This window comes from Embiotoca jacksoni, unplaced genomic scaffold, assembly GCF_022577435.1.
Source record: "Embiotoca jacksoni isolate LCO1_2020_lvr unplaced genomic scaffold, fEmbJac1.0.p SCAF_47, whole genome shotgun sequence".
Lineage (NCBI taxonomy): Eukaryota > Metazoa > Chordata > Actinopteri > Embiotocidae > Embiotoca > Embiotoca jacksoni.
The window spans coordinates 1,293,695-1,308,541 of NW_027185400.1; the positions used below are offsets into that span (position 1 = coordinate 1,293,695).

The window sequence follows — 14,847 nt, forward strand, 5'->3', positions numbered from 1 at the left end:
TGTTGGCGACTTAACTTCCACAGCATTTTTTCATTGAGACTATTCGGTGTTTGTTTCTAATTTCCGTTCATAGTTCTTCAACACTTGTTGTCCTGCAAGGCTGCAGTTTATTTTGCGGTCTCGTGTGAGACCAGCCTTCACTTCATATCTAAAACTCTGCGTCACCTTCCTGTCCTCCCGTGCTGCCTCCCTCTCTGCTCCTTTGTGGTTTTTCTCTCTGTGTGTGTGTGTGTGTGTGTGTGTGTGTGTGTGTGTGTGTGTGTGTGTGTGTGTGTGTGTGTGTGTGTGTGTGTGTGTGTGTGTCGTAGTTCAGCAGACAGTGTGAGCAGCCGTCTCTTCAGATGGGCCCTGGGCAGAGACCGGTGGGCACAGAACGGCTGAACCCAATCAACCTATCGATCTCTGCTGGGTTACTTGGGCGAGGCTGGCCCCCGCCGTACATCCTCTGCTCCAGGCGAAAGCTCCTTCCAACACCTCCCCCTCCCACTCCTCCACCCCCCCCACCTTTACATCTTCCGTCTTACTTTACACCGGTTGCCAGGTTGCTATGGAGACCAGTGGTCCCATTTCTCCTTTCTAAGTGCTTCTTTCAGTCAAGCAAGGGTGCTCTCCGGCTCTCTTTCCTCTCAATTTTATATCTCCGTTGATCTCGGTCCTCCTCGCTCGCTTTGTCTTTTTTGTCTCTCGCTCGCTCCCACTCAGGCTCCCACAGATCAGCGCAGCAGGTACATTTAGCTAATCCTGAGATATTCATTACTTTCAGGCAACTTCTTCAAAATACATTTACACTTAAACGGCAGCTTCAAGAGAAACCGGCGCTGTCTGTCTCTGAATGTCACTCCGCCGTGTGTGTGCGTGTGTGTGTGTGTGTGTGTGTGTGTGTGCGTGTGCGTGTCCCAAAAAAAAAATCTCTTTCCTTTAGAAGAGACGTGGATGCACGACCAGCGAATGGGAGAAGTCTCATTATAGTAACCAGGTTACCACGCTGCATGTAAAGCTCAGTCTATTTTAATGACATATGCTTGCAAATTAAACTTGGGCTTTATCAAAATCAAAAAATTACCATCATGAGACATACTGTCTCTAGAAGAAGCCTCACCGATCACCCCCCTTTTTCCCCCTCATTTTCTCACTTTCCCATCAACAGATCTCTTGTTCCAAGTCCTGATGGAACAGAAGTGTTAAACAGGAGGTTTTCTTTTTAAAAGCTGTAAATGGGTTATGTTTACACAGTTGTTGTTTTTTCTCCCTCCATCACCGTTTCTCAACTGTCTCTGGCCCTAATGTAGAAATAATATCCCCCAAAAATATCCTGCATTAGAACTTTATAGATTTTAGTGGTGAGACAGATTGATTCACCCGCCCCCCCCCTTCCCCCACCCCTATCAATTTCACCAAATCTATTGCAATCACACATAGGCATACACGTTTAGCACCCCGCCCTCCCAAAACTACTTCAAACACTGCACACCCTCGTAACCCTGCCAAGCGATACTATGCTGTTTAATTGCTCTCTCAAATCAAATCAATAACAGTGAGGTATGTGTTGGGGTGCTGGGGGGGCCAAAAAAAAAAAAAAAAAAAAAAAAAAAAAAAAATCAATTGTTGCAGCTTCACGGCCGACTCAGAGCGGGAGAAGGAGGAGTGGATTGAAGCGGTCCAAGAATCGATCGCTGAGACGCTCTACGACTATGAAGTGGCGGAGAAGATCTGGTTCAACGAGGCCAACAGGAGCTGCGCCGACTGTCGCGCCCCGGAGCCGGAGTGGGTGTCCATCAATCTGGGCGTGGTCATCTGTAAGAAATGTGCAGGTAAGTAGGCACCCGCTCGCTCTGCTTTTACATCCGGTGCAGACACGCATGGACACACACACACACGCACGCACACGCACACACACACACACACACGTGCTGGACGCAGGTGTAAATGCTGATGAACAACATATAACACAAATAACCGCCTCAGGAAAACAATCCTCACATGTAAACATGCCTCCGACAGCTTTGTGCGACTAGAAGCGACCAACCTGTCAAAACACGCTTCATTAGGGGAAAAAAAACAACAGAAAAAAACCTAATCAGGAACTACTCTACACTACATGTAGGTCAGATTTATCTGATTTAATTCATGGTTTATTTGTAGTTGTTTGTTTCCAAGGCAATTAAAGTCAATTTGAAGAAACTCTACTCTCTCTATATGTTTCATTGCATATTTGCCTGTAAACGAATTTCACATGAATGTTGTGCTGACCCGTTGTGCACTGACTAAAGGAGTCCTGAGTACGGTGGCCTAAAGGGGCAAAACACAACCACAATTTACACAATGCAAAAACATTTCTTAAAAGGCAGCAAACTCCCAAAAAATTTCACTGAACACATTTTTTTTTTTTTGTGTGTGTGTAAATTCTAGCTTTGTTTTGACCCTCAGGGCCACCGTACTCAGAAATGCTGCTTTTCAGAAGCATCTTAGAAGTTTCTTTCTGATGAAAATACGCGTGTTGTCTATTTTCGAAGCTGTGTAAAGCTGCACAGAGCAAATTAGGCAGGCAGGAAGTCAGACACAGGAACCGAGTCAATTTTCAAAATAAAACACCCTGGGTTGACTCTTGAGCGTATATCAGTAGACTATATCAACGCTTTCCCTCCTCGTCTTTCAAGTAGGAGAAGAAACACGATCTCCTCGTGCCTACAAGCACCGTGTTTAAAATATAGATATAAAATAATTATGAGGATGAACACAGCAAAGCGTATTAACTTTGTCTGTGGGCTGCAGTACAACGATGCGGGAGACCGTTACAATAAACACAAACCTGACAACAACAAAACAAAAAAAAACCATTTAACAGCGTGATCGACTCTCACGCTGGAAGCACAAAAATCAAGAAAAACACGAGCAAGTAAGTCAAGAAAATCGAGCAGCATGTGATACTTCGCTCTCTAAAACGCTTCCAGTGGGGGGAATGAAGTCGTGCAGAGGACAAAACAAAACATCGTGCCCGGTGGAATCCACAAGTTTGACTCGAAAAGGTCACAAACCGCAAAGGAAACCATCTGGAAATGCCAACAGACATCATTCTCAAGCTCACGTCATGTTTGAAGATTATTTACTCGTCTCTCTCTGAAAAAAAAAAAAAAAAAATGAAACCCGTGCTGCATGTAAAAAGTTCTGACACGCTGAATTCAAAAGACATGCATGTTAGTCCCCCCCCACCCTCCCCCTCCCCTCCCCCGTGTGTGTGCGGTCCGATGTGTGTACCTGTGAGAGTATGTACTCCGACCCAGAGGCGCTTTTGGAATACGATCTCAGGTGATAAGCCACTTATGGGAGTCTTGGCGTCTGGCCTCTGGACTCCCTCTAATCTATTTGGCAATACTGGATGGCTCAGATGAAATGACAACAAAGATTAAGCCACAGGCGAGAACTTGGGGGATCCCGAACTGCTTCTTGACCCGCTAAACATGATTAGAGCGACGCAGCAGCTGTGCTCGGTGTGCAGGATACCTTGTTGGTGTGTACTTTTTTTTTTTCTTCTTCTTTCTCCCATACACTCTCTCTTCCACTTTTTAATGCGATTCTTCACTTCACCTTTGCGAAGCCGGTGTAATTGGTACACATCGGATATCCGACATCTCTTTTCAAACACCCTTAAATGATTTCATTTGCAGGGGTGTTTAATATTACATTTTGTCGACACGCTGGGAGCAAGAGGGTGAATATTTGCAACGTGGAAGCTGTCCTCACTGTGCTCCCCTTAAATTAGGCCGTGGTCCATTTTCAAATACCGATGACTGCTCACGCTTTCAATTAGCGCTCTTATGCTTTATTATTGTGGAAAATAAAGAGAAACGCTGTAGAAGAGGAAAGAAGTAATGAGAAGGAGTCCAGATTGCCTTTCCTCTTTTTGTGCCAAGGCAGAAAGAATATTAATTCTCTGGAACTTCACTCTTTGATATGGAACAGCTTCATACTGCAATATTTTCAAAGATGTAAAGGATTTTAAGTTTTTTATTTTTTATTTTCAGTTGGTTTTTAAAATAATCATGTGAATCTATTTGATGTTTTTTCAATATTACTTCAAAGATCCAATATTACAAAAATCTGAGTGACATTCTTTTTAGAAGAAAGTACTGTATACGTAGCACCGCAACTTCAGAAAATAACCAGGTGTGGTTTTCAAATTCCATTTTTGTTGACTTTTTATTACAAAGTAAGAAAACACAAAGAGAAAGTTTTATTACTGAAACATTATATTTTAAGCCGTTGTTGTCACAATTATACTGCAGTGTCTTCTGGCACCAGGAAACCCGACTGTCCTTCAAAAATTAATCTTATTATTGTTATTGGCCACCAGGGGGCATTTTCAACAAGAGACACAGTAAATGCAAAAGACATGTTGCATTATCTGACTGGAGCTTATTTCCGTTTTCATTAGTTTATTTAAACTATTTTCAGATTATATTTTCAATAGCAAGAAATCTAAATCAAGATGTGATGATGAAAGAAGTTGCAATAAATGCGAGTTCATTATTTACTCTCCTTTTAGTGTTATTTTGGTCTCCAACCTCTGTGGGCTCTGTTATGTTAGCTCATTGCAAACTTGGTCTACCAGGTGATGCTTTGCAGGAAACACACGGTGGGTTTATTACAGTTTATTTCCTGCTGTAGTGGCTGAGAGGTGCCACTGAATTAGCATGTTAAATAAACAGGTTTATAAAAACAGTCCAGATTGCTAAGGGAGAGAGGGTGACGATTCTTAGCAGGTTTGTCAATGTTCCACATTACGTGTAATCATTTGATCTATGGTCAATATAGAAATACTGAATGATTTAAATCTACACATTTTAGAGGGAACATTTTCCATTCTTGACTCATGGTGTTTTTCTGTAACTGTTCACCCGAGTTCTTCACACTTTTCTTGGCCCCATTATCAAACCAATATTTTTCTGTCATTTTTATTTTTTTTACTTCCGCAATAACATCAATCTGTCCCTCCATCTCCAGACTCCTTTTTTTAATTTTGTATTTTTTTTTATAGCCCTTCCTTTCACCTTCCACCACAACCACCAGAGGAAATGACATCTCTTCAAAGACATTAAGGCTGCTCTCCACACATGTAATTGCAATAAACTTCTTTCAACCAGGATGCCACTCGTAGACAGTCTGCTGGCAACAGTCGCCACGATAACACAAAAACACAGCGCTCATTGTCTCGCTCCGTTTCCGTCTGACTCGTCACAAATGCCACACAAGTACAGAAGGGTCGGAAACGTGCTCCATGAACTGTTGCTGGAGTCACCGGGAAGGTTTTTAATAGGGGCTGAAATCCAATTTTATTTAATTTTTTCCGATGGCGGCCATGATGGGAATGCCCTTTCGTGTGCCGTCTTTGCTACCACAGGAAAGATGAAGACATTTACAACAGGCTATTTATGTGGGAAGATCCCACCGTGCACCCGGTGGCACATGCACACTCTTTTCCGCTTCATTACCCTTACACAAGTGAAAATGGTCCTGTGGTGTTGTACGGCTCAGTGGATGGAGCACGGTTGTGGCACTGCAGCGAAATGTTTTCACACCCTCGCTGGCAAAACGTGACAGAATCTTGCTCTCTGGCCTCCATTTGTCGAGCTGGACATGTGATCTCAGAGGCAGTTATCGTCCCTGTCGTTTCAGTGACACAAACCAGATTCCAACAACGGTAAACCTAAAGCACTAAAAGCATCCATACTCGGCACTTTAATATGTACTTCACCAGAAACGTATTTAATCTAATCTTTAGGCAGAAGAAAATCCCTTTTATTTGTGCTCTCGAAGAGCTAAACTGGTTTGCTGTAAACAAAGATTTTGCTAATAACACCAGATTTGTCTTTCATTGAATCGATCGAAACAGATTACTCAACAGCTCAACTCGTCTTTGTTAATGTAAAGATTTTGCAAAATTCTTTATTAGAAATTGTCTAAATTTGATCGTAACAGCATCAAGAACGGCAATACAAGTGTAGTATTGGCCACACGAGTGAAAGCAAGTTAGAAATAACAATGATAAAAGAGAAAGTATGGTGCGCATTTCAACATAATAATTATTTTAATGTATATATTTTTCTTACTACGAAGCCACAGTTGTAGTTATTTGTCCCAATTAAAAATGACAACAACAGCCAAAACAAAACCCCGAAGGAAAACAAAAATAAAATAGAAATCATATTAGTTGCATGATGTATGTAATGCTGCCCGGGCTGAAAACAATCGTCTCGGTTCAGAGCTGTTGTGACGGGGAGGGTGGCGCTGTCCTTTGTGTTCACCGACTGAGCACATCAAGCCTGACCACAACGGGACGTGAGCCGGCATATCAGATTTAAAATCCAATCTGGGAGCAATTAGACCCGTCAGTGAATGCATCCTTGTGTCAGATTCACAAGGCACCACAAGTCCTGATGTTTGCAAATGCCTCAGTTTTAGATAAAAAAAAAACAACAACACATTTGGCATTGAACTTTTTCTAATACCTTCGTTTGGCAAATAGTTCCAAGATTATTCTTCTCGCCTCGGCGTTTTCAAGAACTGTGTCGAGACGGCCTTTCGCAGCTCGCAGCCCCTCGTTCTCACTCACAGCTGCTCTACTTGAGGATTAGAAGACGGTAATGAGATCATGCCCGACTCTAAATCTAAAATTATCCGCCGTTACACACAGGACAATCATTCACATTCGCGCATATACGCCGTGTTTCTGTCTAATGTATTATGCATGTATGCTCCGTCTTTGGCCACGAGCAACCCCAGAAGCCTCTCGTTCACCCAAATAAACAGGCCGACCAACAAACACAATGAATTACTCATGATTCATTAGCAATTAATGGTGCTCGTTCTCTTGCTTTCATTTCCAATTAGAAGAGCTGAGGGGACTAAATACGTCTGTTGAGTGAGCGAACGAGCTCGCTGTCACACTCCGCTTCTCCGTCTCCTAGCCGCGGATTTATTGTTTGTTCCGTCACCCGACGTTCGGCGTGCGTTTGAGCAGGGTTTTTTTCCCCGTGCGTACGTGCAACGTGGTGTAACTTTCTTCGGCCCGGCGGCCGTGCGTTTCATGAAACGTGAATCTTAACTGTGGATGCGTGTTTGTTATTTCTGTACGCTCATATCCACGACCTCCGTGTGTCTCCCAGGACAGCACCGCTCCCTCGGCCCGAGTATCTCCAAAGTGCGCAGCCTGAAGTTGGACAGCAGCATCTGGAGCAATGAACTGGTGGAGGTAATTGCAGATGTGTGCAACTCGGGTATCCCCCCCCCCCCACAGTCAGAGAAACAATATTATTTGCCAGAAGTAATAGCTAATAACTATATTTGACTTGTACTAACTATTTCTTCTCAGTGATAATGATACATTTCATGTTAAGGCAACACATATCTGTAATTTCCTCAGAAAAAAGAAGCACTGTGGTAACTTAGCTGTAGAAATCCAACCGCTTTACTTTGGTTTGGTTGCGAAGCTTGGGAGGTGCTAAACTATAAACCCGTAGCTGCAGAAGTCTCACCTGAACGTGTTTTCTCCTACATTTTATTTACATAACTCCGCAGCTCTTCCTGGAGGTGGGGAACAAGAACGCCAACGATTTCTGGGCCGCTCATCTTCCTCTGGAGGAGGATCTCCACAGCGGGGCTTCGGCGGAGCAGCGCGCCACCTTCCTCCGCAGGAAGTACCGGGAGAGGAAGTACCGACGGGTCCCGGAGGGCGTTCAGGACCCGGAGCAGCTCAACCGGGTGAGACCGAGGAACCGTCACAGGTCTCGTGTTCTGGGTTAGACAGTGGCCACTTGTTTAGGGGCTGTCGCTTTTACAAATTTGAATCAATTGAATGAAAGTTATCACTGTAAGTAAAAAGTAACAAATACTCAGTAGTCAGTAGTCGCTTCGGAGGAAAGAAAATACTTTGCATGTGATTTCTCCGACCACAGATTAGAAATTCTCACCACACGCTAACTTCTTTCAGGTACAGTAGATGTACAGCCGAGTCCCTCCCTGCTCCTCCGCATACGGAGATATCCTCGGCATTAAGGTTTTTTACCGTGGCGACCAGAACACACTAACTTCATCGAGTCGGTCGACTTGTGCCCGAAGCCGGTTTCATTTTAGAGGGCGGCGCTCCCTCGTCCGGCATTTGTTGTGCATTTTCAGCTCTGATGGTGATTTTCACCGGAGTTAGAAACGTTATATGCTGCTAGATGCACACTGTAAAGACAAGTCAGTAAAACATCAAGAAAATCCACAGGTTCTTTTTACATCCAGTTAGCAAATGAATTCTCAGTTGTGATGGAGCAAAGTTTAATGTACGTATACGTCCTACACAGTTAAGTGCTGCAGCTACAACAGCTTCACCACGCTACTCTCCCCTCGCTAAATCCACTGAACCTTAAAAAGCTAATATTTTCTTGCCCTTCTGACCATCAGAAAATCTGCACTTTAAGTCTAAAGATGCCAGTGGGAGAGTCGTATTGATCTCATGTGTTGGTGCTGGAAGGGCTCGACGGTTTTATTGCTGCAGCAAAAAAAAAAAAAAAAAAAAAAAAAAAAAGAAGGGGGGGAGGTGGAGGGGGTGGAGGGGGGCCCTGCTTCTTCTTCTTCTGGCCTCCTTTTTTAAAAAGAGGGTCTTAAAAGCTCAAAGCAGCGAAGAAGTTTTCCACCTGCATCAGCATTTACGCAGATCAGGCCCCCCGCCCCCCTCCGTATTGTTTTCCTGCGCGGAAAAGAGAGGAATGGAAATGGAGACGGAAAGAAGGGGAATGAGGCGAGAAACTAAGGAAGAGATATACCAGCTAGCTAAGTGGAAAAGTGGATTAGGATCCACAACAGAAACGCTTGGGTTGGTTTTATTGCGGCTTTGCCTGGCTTTTTGTGTGTGTGTGGGGGAGTGTGTACATGTGTGTGAACATGTGTGTTGCTCCACTTGAAGACGTGTGAATTTGCTGCTCTAGTGGGGGTATATATATATATATATACATATATATATATATATATATATATATATATATATGTATATATATACACACACACATATATTTTCTTTTTTTTCCCTTTTTTTGCAGGGTGATGTAGAAGGAGGAAGTGTGACACTATAAAGAGTGTGGCTGCCTTAAAATGGGTCTGGCCAGCAGAGGTGTGTGTGTGTGTGTGTGTGTGTGTGTGTGTGTGTGTGTGTGTGTGTGTGTGTGTGTGTGTGTGTGTGTGTGTAGTAGGGGAAGAGGGTGGTTGTGTGTGCTCTTTCGCTGTCTGCTCTTCCTTTATAAATGGGCTCAACAGATTTGATAGGGATCAATGTGTCATAAAGCTATTATACACAGCCGGGCTCCACATACGTGTGCGTATGTGCGCTAAACAATAAACCCTCTTTAAAACAGTTATCTCAACATAAAGTAATAAATCACAAGCAGCACATAAAGAAGTATTTTTACTGCAAACAAGGACACCGAGTCTAATCTCATTGGACACGTCGTTCCAGTTCTGCGTCACATTTACTAACTATAATGCGAGTATGAATATGAACTAATAGAAGCTATATAAAACCTATTCCTTCGGGAGTCCTCTCCGGAACAAAGACAATGATACTCGCAATTTCCTCATTGACATTCATGCGATTTAGAAATCACTCGATGGCATTTTAACAGGTTTTTTTAGGGGCTCAGGGGTCGTGAAACTCACTGGGCGCCGCGACTGCAAGAAATTGCCGTTTAAAGAGTAATTTCAAAGTAATGGGAAAAAAAAAAAAAAAAAAAAAAAATGAGGTCGTGAAGTGATTTATAGGCGACTGCGTCGACATATGTCCTTACATGATCTCCACCGATTGTGCTGATTGTGTTAAGATGCATCTTTTTTTCTTTTTTTTTTTTTCCTGTCTGCGATTCATCCGTCGCCGTTTCTTAGTCCCATGTTCCCCATTAGCAGCTCATATCCCAGTGACCTCCACCGCGGTCTCCGCAGACCACATGACCTAGAGAGGGGTTGAGGTGTCAAAGGACCTTCTTATATCATTACACACACACACACACACACACACACACACACACACACACACACACACACACACACACAAACTCTCTTGTGGCGACGGTAATTGCTATGACACGGAAGGTCATTTCCAGAGATGGTACAGAATAAGGCCAGGTTGCATGGGACTGTTTTGCCGTAATCTGACCCCGTCTCGAGTGTGCCAGACAAAGAAAAAAAAAAAGACTAAACTAATGACATCATTCTGCGTATTTATTTTTCTATTTTTTTTTTCTTACTGATGAAGATAAATCCTCACGGCGATGGGGGAAAAAAAAAAAAAAAAAAAAAAATCCCACATACTTAAGCATCTTTATCCCAGTGCAGGCCCTTTGTGTGGGCGGTCACGGTGCTATTGACAGGCACTTTGTGTGTATATGCACTAGGCTCGACGCGCCTCACTTTCAGACGGATATTGCTTGTTTGCGGCGGATCGATGCGGCCCTACTGACTCGCCCGATGAAAGCGGCGGTTGTTCGCTGAAAACTCCGCTATTTGCCACTCGACTCCTCTGTTGATCCACTTTGTTGCGGGTCGTTGTGCGCGATGGCACATCAATTGACTGGACTGATAGGAGGAGACAGACGGGAGAAAAGAAAATATTTTCCTCGGCTCAGACTGTACTCCTCCGGCTCCTTTATCTCGCTTCTCTTACCTGAATCGCTGTGTTGAACCAGGTAAATACTTCTTGCAAAGTCTGTCTGCATTGCTAGACGTCACAGACACACACACACACACACACACACACACACACACACACACACACACACACACACACACACACACACACACACTGTGGATGTGATTCATTTGCCGCTATTAAAGCACAAATTATAGACTGTAAAGAAGCGAAAATTTACCTTAACAGGTGCTCGTGCCGACCTGAAGCCGGAGCAGCGGCGTCTCACACGGCACTTCTTCTGATATCCTCTGGAAGCTCCTGCTGAAGAACATTCAGTCTGTGTTTGAATCAAGGTCAAAGCTCCTTTTTGAGAGGCTTTACCGAAGGAGACAGACAGAAGAAGTGAGACTCACAAGCGGTTAGCGTCAACTCTGTCTCTGTCTTCGTCTTATCTCTCGGTGGCAGTTTTTCTGAACTATATTCTTCCATTAAAGGCGTCTTCGAAGTTCATGAGAGTCTTTGAGATGTGCTTTGATTGACAGGTGTCTCGGCCTATCACGGTCTGCTGTTGCGGTTGTTGTTTTGCTCGTTCAACTTAACTGATCCCAGGCTCTCCCCCCCCCCCCCCCTCCTGTTAGAGATGGTAGTGAATATGAAAGCCTTGAGTCTCCGTTAAAGGACCAGTGTGTAGGATTTAGGGGGTGATCTACTGCCAGAAATGGATTCTAATATTTGGTTTAGTTTTCGTTTGTATATAATCAGCCGAAGCTAAGAAATGTTCCGTTTTCTTAACTTTGAAATGAGCCCCAAGTATCTACATAGTGAGCGTGTCCATGTTGAACCGCCATGTTTCTACAGTAGCCCTGAAGGGACAAACCAAACAATTCTAGAAAAGGGCCTTTTTGCACTTTTTTGCGGCCATCAGAATTTTTCCTCCACGCTTCGAAGGGTAGCGTGAGGCGAGGAGTATTTAGTCGGTTGCCATCTGCAGCCTCGCCACTAGATGCCAATAATTCCTGCAGACTGCTCATTTAGGGAGTTAAAAAATTACATTTCAATTTCATGTTTTAGTTTTGTTATACGTTTAAAACTGGATGCGACAAAGTTCCTTTAGCGAGTGTTATGATTAATGGTGACATACTGTCACCGTGTTTGCATATAAACATATGATGTGTAGATTATTATTATTATTATAGATACTGTAACATAGTTTTCACACATTCTGATATATATTTTTCACCTGGCAACTTCATACAGTTCAGCTCAATACATTTTGTATGTAATTATTCATTTACAAACTTCCATACTGCTTGAAAGCATGTAAAGCAAAAGTGTTTTTATACATGATATACACTCATATTCCAGACACATATTCTTAAACAAGCATCTTCCTTTAAACTATAATATTGTCGTACTTGTTAGTTTCATATTGTTGTGTATATCTTGTATATTTGGTGTGTTTTCAAACAGCATATTCACTGTAGTTGTCTTTGCTTGCTGCTGTTCTCTTGCTCACTTCAGTGTTTTTCATGTCTTTATTCCCACATTTCTCTTCCTGGAGATTGTTAGTTTCATTATATTTAATATGGCCCATTTGTCCTGTTCTTATTTGCTATATTGCCTTTTTTTTCACAGGGATTAGAGCTTTAATGATTCCCACAGGGAGCATTAAAGTTTGATCATATTTTAACTTCTCTTTGGAGATCAGCGAATGGAACTCAATTCTAAACTTTATATGGTTTTCCGACACCGCTTTATAGACTCTTTGTCCTCTATCAACCTGGCATTCGCACACATAGACGCGCATGTTAACGCCGGGCTGCTCCTCCTGCACCGGGGAAGTGAGCCGGTACTTGCTTTTTTTTTTGGGCTTTTCACTGCTTCATTGTCTGGGAAGTGAAATTTTTTTAGAGTTATAAATCCAGCCATAGAAAAGCTACTTAGAAATTCAATGAGCCGCTGCTCCACTTTCTCAATGTTTCATTAGGCTATCACAGCAGGAAATGTTAAGTGACAGGTCAGCTTTAATAAATAAGATTTGTGACCGATAAAAATCATCCTCAAGAATTTGATACACAGATAACAAATGAAATATCCTACGCATGCATTATCGAAGACTTTTGTGAATGGTGTCGAGGCCCCGAGGGACCCGTCGTAAACCGAGCACAACACAGACTCCTCACGGGCTCTTGTGTCTTCTTTTATATGTTCAGGCGCTGTGCGCAGCTGTGGTGTCGCCTGACATGCTGCAGACCATGGCGCTCGTGTTCAGCGGGGCGGACGTGATGTGTGCCACCGGGGATCCAACCTTCTCCACCCCGTACCTCTTGGCTCAACGGGCTGGACAGAAGCTCCAGATGGAGTTCCTCCACCAGAACAAACTATCCGGTAAGGAACTTTGTGTGTCCCCCCTCCCCCCTCCCTTCAGAGTGCCATATTATTAATTTCAATAATGATAGCAATAAGAGTTATAAATACAGGAAACGTTTCCATGCTCGATGTTCAACCTAGGCGAGCTGCTGCGTCACAAAGAGCAGCCATGAAAAATAATTACTCGTGTATTCTCCTGGCCATAGCTACAAAAAAAAAAAAAAAAAAAAGCTGACAGGCTCTCATAAATCTGTGAAAAGGGCCTTAAACTAGGTGTGCAAGTTGGACTTTTACCACTGTTGGCGCCACATATATTCTGCCCATTATCTTTATACTTTAACAAGCCAATCATGTTTAAAACTAGTACTCACCGCCGTGCAGCCACATTCATAAAAGCACAGTGGGAAGTTTTTTTTTCTTCCCTTTTGCCATGAATAGGAAATGATGGCATAAAAACCCACAAATTTGCAGCCAGCGAGTTTTAAGTTTAAAGTTCTGTCTCTCCGATTTTCTTTTTTTCTATTTCTGTCATACTTTCACCCATTTCTCCTTTGTATTACCCACCTCGTGTTCCTGGCATCGGAGGCAGAGCACAGATGTGCCGTGTCGTGCGGCTTCCTCGTGATGTGCGTGTTTTGTTGGTGCGCCTCCACACAGGGCTGATGACAAGAATGTATTAGATTAAAGGAGCGAGAGAGGCCGTCGGCTGGGGTCGGGAGGGGTGGACTTTCTCAGGGACTGTATTTTACATAATGTATGCGGCGCATCTGTGTACGCTCGCCGGCGCCGAGCCTGTTAGAGACTCACTAATTGCTAGTGTGGGTCACCTGGTCACCATGGTGATGGCCATTACTAGGAGGTGTTGCTGGAAGACACGCATGCAGACAGGCAGACAAAACACACACACACACACACACACACACACACACACACACACACACACACACACACACACACACACACACACACATTCACTGGTGTGGTACTGTCCATGTGAAATGTACATACAGGCATTGTCTGTATGCTCATTATGTGTTGTAGGAAGTTGTAGGGCCTCATCTTTAAAAAACACACAGAAAACCGGAGCAGACTTTTCCTGTTGAGATGGATGTCAAAATAAGCTGACCAACTGTTGTGGACAAGCAGGACCCGGGTCAGAGAGGTACCGAGGAGCCACATGTTACTCTGACAGATTGACTCTGTTCTGTGGCTGCAGTGGAGATTTTGCCGCAGGGACAACAAGTCAGTGCAGCACTTTTCTAGTTGGGACTAAATGACACCAGGAAGCTGCTCCTAACAGTGAGGTTAACTCGGGTTCAGACGCCACCTTAAGGATGGTGTCTTGTTTATGGTTAATTGCGGTCTTACATCCGATTCAAAGCCATGCCAAGACGGAGGTGTCTCAGCTAGTTTGAGACCATTTTTCAGTCCAGTGCTCCCACACTGTTTAAACACCAAATGTACTTGTGTCCATTAATGTGGCATCATAGTGGCGTCTCGGCCTTAAAACGAGGTGTGGCCAGGCTGCATGATTGACCAACAAAGACCTGGTCTTAAGTCAATGATGCAGTATTTTAGGGCTTTTTTAAGGGCACATTATAAAGAAGTATATATAATAATATGTGGTTACATAGGTGAGTACACAACACACATAGGTCACACTCACAGAGGGATGCACGGTAATAGACTGTATATAAAAGTGGACTTAGCTTCCAGGTCTGAAAAAAGTGCCTTAACGTGCAATACCACCAAGGGCCACTAGGGGTTGGCTCCAAAATGACTCTGGCCACATTAACTCCCAATTCAACTTCTCGCAT

The 14,847-nt window shown here is 43.5% G+C and overlaps 1 protein-coding gene across 3 annotated transcripts in view; it reads left to right on the top strand.

Annotated features, from left to right (window-relative positions):
* arap2 (ArfGAP with RhoGAP domain, ankyrin repeat and PH domain 2) overlaps positions 1 to 14,847 on the top strand; it is a 120,409-nt gene that overhangs the window by 52,812 nt on the left and 52,750 nt on the right. For all 3 annotated transcript variants that reach the window (XM_069169958.1, XM_069169957.1, XM_069169959.1), the window contains 4 exons: positions 1,612 to 1,811; positions 7,164 to 7,249; positions 7,576 to 7,758; positions 12,874 to 13,048. In XM_069169958.1, coding sequence (XP_069026059.1) covers positions 1,612 to 1,811; positions 7,164 to 7,249; positions 7,576 to 7,758; positions 12,874 to 13,048 — 644 coding nt within the window. The remainder of the gene's footprint in view (positions 1 to 1,611; positions 1,812 to 7,163; positions 7,250 to 7,575; positions 7,759 to 12,873; positions 13,049 to 14,847) is intronic.